Source organism: Mobula birostris, chromosome 2 (genome assembly GCF_030028105.1).
Source record: "Mobula birostris isolate sMobBir1 chromosome 2, sMobBir1.hap1, whole genome shotgun sequence".
Classification (NCBI taxonomy): domain Eukaryota; kingdom Metazoa; phylum Chordata; class Chondrichthyes; order Myliobatiformes; family Myliobatidae; genus Mobula; species Mobula birostris.
This window is the reverse complement of record NC_092371.1, coordinates 162,390-168,389: the sequence shown is the minus strand read 5'-3', so window position 1 is coordinate 168,389 and position 6,000 is coordinate 162,390. Positions and strand designations below refer to the sequence as shown.

The window sequence follows — 6,000 nt, the reverse complement described above, 5'->3', positions numbered from 1 at the left end:
CTTATATACTTCCATCCCCCATCAGGAAGGTTTTAAAGCTCTACGCTTCTTTTTGGATTCCAGACCAAATCAGTTCCCCTCTACCAGCACTCTGCTCCGTCTAGCGGAATTAGTCCTTACTCTTAATAATTTCTCCTTTGGCTCCTCCCACTTCCTCCAAACTAAAGGTGTAGCTATGGGCACCCATATGGGACCTAGCTATGCCTGCCTTTTTGTTGGCTTTGTGGAACAATCTATGTTCCGTGCCTATTCTGGTATCTGTCCCCCACTTTTCCTTCGCTACATCGATGACTGCATTGGCGCTGCTTCCTGGACGCATGCAGAACTCGTTGACTTTATTAACTTTGCCTCCAACTTTCACCCTGCCCTCAAGTTTACCTGGTCCATTTCCGACACCTCCCTCCCCTTTCTAGATCTTTCTGTCTCTGTCTCTGGAGACAGCTTATCCACTGATGTCTACTATAAGCCTACTGACTCTCACAGCTATCTGGACTATTCCTCTTCTCACCCTGTCTCTTGCAAAAACGCCATCCCCTTCTCGCAATTCCTCCGTCTCTGCCGCATCTGCTCTCAGGATGAAGCTTTTCATTCTAGGACGAGGGAGATGTCTTCCTTTTTTAAAGAAAGGGGCTTCCCTTCCTCCACTATTAACTCTGCTCTTAAACGCATCTCCCCCATTTCACGTACATCTGCTCTCACTCCATCCTCTCGCCACCCCACTAGGAATAGGGTTCCCCTGGTCCTCACCTACCACCCCACCAGCCTCCGGGTCCAACATATTATTCTCCGTAACTTCCACCACCTCCAACGGGATCCCACCACTAAGCACATCTTTCCCTCCCCCCACCCCTGCATTCCGCAGGGATCGCTCCCTACACAACTCCCTTGTCCATTCGTCCTCCCCATCCCTCCCCACTGATCTCCCTCCTGGCACTTATCCGTGTAAGCAGAACAAGTGCTACACATGCCCTTACACTTCCTCCCTTACCACCATTCAGGGCCCCAAACAGTCCTTCCAGGTGAGGCAACACTTCACCTGTGAGTCGACTGGGGTGATATACTGCGTCCGGTGCTCCCGATGTGGCCTTTTATATATTGGCGAGACCCGACGCAGACTGGGAGACCACTTTGCTGAACATCTACGCTCTGTCCGCCAGAGAAAGCAGGATCTCCCAGTGGCCATACATTTTAATTCCACATCCCATTCCCATTCTGACATGTCCATCCACGGCCTCCTCTACTCTACTGTAAAGATGAAGCCACACTCAGGTTGGAGGAACAACACCTTATATTCCGTCTGGGTAGCCTCCAACCTGATGGCATGAACATCGACTTCTCTAACTTCCGCTAAGGCCCCACCTCCCCCTCGTATCCCATCTGTTATTCATTTTTATGCACACATTCTTTCTCTCACTCTCCTTTTTCTCCCTCTGAATATACCTCTTGCCCATCCTCTGGGTCCCCCCCCACCTTGTCTTTCTTCCCGGACCTCCTGTCCCATGATCCTCTCGTATCCCCTTTTGCCTATCACCTGTCCAGCTCTTGGCTCTTGGCTCTATCCCTCCCCCTCCTGTCTTCTCCTATCATTTTGGATCTCCCCCTTCCCCTTTCAAATCCCTTACTCACTCTTCCTTCAGTTAGTTCTGACGAAGGGTCTCGACCTGAAACGTCGACTGCACCTCTTCCTACAGATGCTGCCTGGCCTGCTGCATTCACCAGCAACTTTGATGTGTGTTGCTTGAATTTCCAGCATCTGCAGAATTCCTGTTTTCAGCATTATCTCCTTGCTTTTATATTCTATTCCTCTTGAAATCAATGCCAACATTGCATTTGCCTTCTTTACCACAACTCAACCTATAAATTAACCTTCTGGGAGTCCTGCACAAGGCTCCCAAGTCCCTCTGCACCTCTGATGTTTGAAACTTCTGCCTATCGAGATAATTGTCCACACTATTGTTCCTTCTGCCAAAATGCATTATCGCACATTTTCCAATACTGTATTCCATCTGCCACTTTTTTGCCCATTCTTCCAATTTGTCTAAGTCTCTCAACCGCTTTGCTGAGGACTCACTGAAACTTAGAAGAATGCAGGCTGGAGTGGGGGCGGAGTGGAATTCATTGAACAGAGGTAAGGAGGAACTTCTTTAGCCACAGAGTAGTGAATGTGTGATATGCTCATGGAGGCCAGGTACGTGGGTATACTTAAGGCAGAAGTAGATAGTTGCCTGATCAGACAGTCCTCAAAGGATATGGCAAGAAGGCAGGTCTATGCAGGTGAGTGACATCTGGGATCAACCATGATGGAATGGCAGAGCAGACTCGATCAGCTGAATGGCCTAATTCTGCTCCTATATGTCTATTACTACCTCACCAGCATCATTTTGCAGTGGTCTAATACCAACTCCCACCTCTCTTTTACTCTTTATATAACTGAAAAAACTTTTACTACCTTGCTTTATATGAATGGATAGTTTGCCCTCATATTTCATCTTTTCCCTTCGTATAGTTTTTTTTCAGTTGCCTTTTGGTGGATTGTAAAAGCTTCCCATTCACTTTTGCTACCTCATATGCCCTTTCCTTGGCTTTTATATGCAGTCCTTAACTTCCCTTATCAGCTACAGTTGCCTACCCCTGCCATCTGAGAACTACTTCTTCTGTGGGACATACCTATCCTGCGCCTTGTGAACTATATCCAGAAACTTCAGCCATCTTTACTCTGCCATCACCCCTGCCTGTATCCTCCTCCAATCCAACTGGGCAAGCTCCTCTCTCATGCCTCTGTAATTCCCTTTATTCCACTGTGATACAGATATGAGAGACTTGTGTTTCTCCCTCTCAAAATGCAGAGTGAATTCAATCATATTATGAGCACTGTCTCCTAAGGGTTCCTTTTACATTAAGCTCCAGATCTAATAAGATCTGAGTTATTGCACAACACCCAATCTAAGGTAGCCTTTCCCCTGAATAAGCCAAAGCACAAGCTGCTCTAAAAAGCCATCTCGCAGGCATTCAACAAGTTCCGTCTCTTGTGACCTGACACTAACCTGATTTTCCTACTCTCCTTGCATATTGAAGACCTCATTACAATTACATTACCTTTATTACATGCCTTTTCCAGCTCTCTTTACAATCTCAACCACACATCTTGACCACTATTTGGAGGCCTGTATATGATTCCCAGGTTTAACCCTTGCAATTTCTTAACTCCACCCACAAAGATTCAACATTGTCTGACCCCCATGTCACCTCTTTTGAATTCAATCTCTTACCAAGTGCAACACCACTGCCTTTGCCTTCCTGCCTGTACATCCCCTCCCCATCTCAACCCCCATTCCCCTCCCCTATCTGACCAACCCGACATTCCCCTCCCCATCTCACCCCCTCATGCTCCCCTTCCCCTCCCCATCTCAAGCCCCACCTCAACCCCCACATTCCCCTCCCCATATCACCCCCCCTACGTTCCCCTCCCCATGTCACCCCCCACGTTCCCCTCCCATCTCCATTCCTCCTATCCGCGTTCGCTCCTTTATACCACTGCTCTCCCCAGCCCCCCTTTACCACTTTCCCTGTCTTTTACTCCTTCCCTCCTGCTCCCCATTCCCTTTTGTCTCTCTGCCTTCCCTCACAACACCCACCAAGCCTGCACAACCCTTAAGCAACGCGCACCTCACTCCCCTCCCCCTCACATTGTTGCGGCACGTGACCAGGTCCGTGCCCGAGGTCACGGGGTCCGATGCCGGCCAGTGAGCGGGAGTGGGAGTGGCGCGTGGAGCGGCGGGCGTTGGGCGGCTGCTTTTCAAACTCTTCATTGCTGTTGGCTTGGGGACAGGTATAGAGCTGAGGGGATGTCGGGTGTGGGTACTGGGATGGGGTAGTGTGAGAGCGTTGGTCGTGTTGCCGAGGGTGGGTGGGTTCCGGTGATAATGAAGGGATGTCGTTGGGAGGTTTTTATTCAACTAGTTCGAACGCAGCTTCTGGTCGTACAGGTTCCCCACCATCCAGCCTTTCCCATCTCCCCACCCTACTTGTCATTGTCTTCCCCTCCCCTGTCTTTCACACCCCCCCCCCCGTCCAAACTTAAATACTGAGCAACTTAGTCCTGAATCAGACGGATTGTTCCTTTCGGTGCTAATTTAAGTTTGTAGTTTTCAGAATGAGTTCCATTGACCCCGAAGACCTTCTGCAGTGTCCCTATGACAAGAACCACCACATTCGTGCCTGCAGATTCCCTTATCACCTCGTAAAGTGCAGGAAAGTAAGTCTCATAGTTTTCAGAACGTACTGGCTGCACAACATACTGATACATTTCCCAGCTGGTAGAGTTATGGTGGGAACTCTAATATTTTAGGGGGCCAGACAACTTGTAACACAGTAAAGCTGTGTTGATCAAGAAGGCAAAAGTGGAAGAGTACAAAGATTTTTGGAGAGTTGTAGAGATGCTTAGTTCTCAAAGAGCCAACACAAGGTCTGTATGCTCTGGTATAATTTCGTTCTATGAAAGATGAGCAGTGAATAAAATCAAGAAAGCTTTGCCTGTTTTTTGAGTATATTGTTAACCATCCTTTTAAGTAGACACTGGCGATTGGGATACTTCCACTTCAGTCTCTGTGATCTGTGATGGCTGATGAGGTGGATGGGTATGTAGTTTCTGATCAGCTGTGGGTAGCTGAATAGTTTGTGAGGTGGTGCACTCCAGGCACAGTGTGCTCCGAATGGGTAGGCCCAAAGTTCTCAACTCCATCCCAAATGCTCCTGCTCCACTTCAAGCTGTTGTGGGCTAGAAATTCTCAGGAGTGTGTATTTCTTGGATTTCTTCAAGGTGGTTTTGATCACATCCTTGAACACTTTCCTTTCACCACTTGGTGATCTCTCCTGATAACAGCTCAGGAGTCTGGTATAGGGTGTGTAAGTGATGTGGAGTAACCAGGGGTTCAGTGTTTGGGATGTTGGCTTGGGTGAAGGTCATAAGAGTTAATGTGCACAGTCTGTTTCTCAAGATTGGGGAATCGAGATCTGGAAGGCAAGTGATTAAGGTGAGAGGGGAGCTATCTAACAGGAACCTGAATAGGAATAGTACATATATGGAATGAACTGTGGAGGAAGTGGTTAAGCAGGTACATTAACATTTAAAGGTTAGAGACACATAAATAGGAAAGGTTTACAGGAAGTGTGTTGTGTGACTGGTAGAAAGGACAGGCAGGTGATGGGGCAAAATTGTGTCAGTGGGATGAGCTGCATTGCAACAGACAATGTTGAAAAGGGTGATGAATACAGAATGAGGGCATTTGTTATGTTTGAATGCATGTATAGGGAATAAGGCAGATGTTCTTTCGTCCTGACGAAGGGTCTCTACCCAAAACGTTGACTGTTCGTTTCCATGGATGCTGCCTGACCTGATGAGTTCCTCCAGCGTGTTGTGCGTGTTGCTTTGACCCCATCATCTGCAGACTATTTTGTGTTTACGAGGCAGATGATGTTGTTGGCTGGAATGACGTGGGCATTGCTGAGTTGTGGCTGAAGAAGATTATAGTTGGGAGCTTAACATGCAAGGATATACATTGTATCAACTGGACATGCAGTGGGGCAGAGGGAGTGACGTGGCTCTTTTGTAAAAAATGAAATCAAATCTTTAGAAAAGTGTGACATAAGATTGGAAAGTGTAGAGTCCTTGTAGGTAGAGTTAAGAAATGGCAAGGGTAAAAAAATAACCCTGTTGGGAGTTGTATGTGGGCCTCTGAGCAGTAGCCAGGATGTGGGCTACAAATTACAATGAGATATAGAAAAAGCATCTCAGTTGGACAATGTTATGATAGTCAAGGGATTTCAATATGCAGGGAATTTGGGAAAATCAGGTTGGTGCTGGATCCCAAGAGAGTGAATTTGTAGAATGCTTGCAAGGTGGCTTGGGTTGAGCCCATTAATGGAAAGGCAATTCTGAACTGGGTGTTGCATCATGAACCAGATTTGGTTGCAGAACTTACGGTAAAGGAACACTTGGGA

At 47.4% G+C, this 6,000-nt stretch overlaps 1 protein-coding gene across 1 annotated transcript in view; it reads left to right on the top strand.

The window, feature by feature from the left end:
• Nucleotides 1–3,777: 3,777 nt before the first annotated feature.
• Nucleotides 3,778–6,000, top strand: part of LOC140207433 (gametocyte-specific factor 1-like) — a 50,190-nt gene continuing 47,967 nt past the window's right edge. The window contains exons 1-2 of the mRNA XM_072275959.1: nucleotides 3,778–3,829; nucleotides 4,146–4,255. Coding sequence (XP_072132060.1) covers nucleotides 4,154–4,255 — 102 coding nt within the window. The 5' untranslated portion in view covers nucleotides 3,778–3,829; nucleotides 4,146–4,153. The remainder of the gene's footprint in view (nucleotides 3,830–4,145; nucleotides 4,256–6,000) is intronic.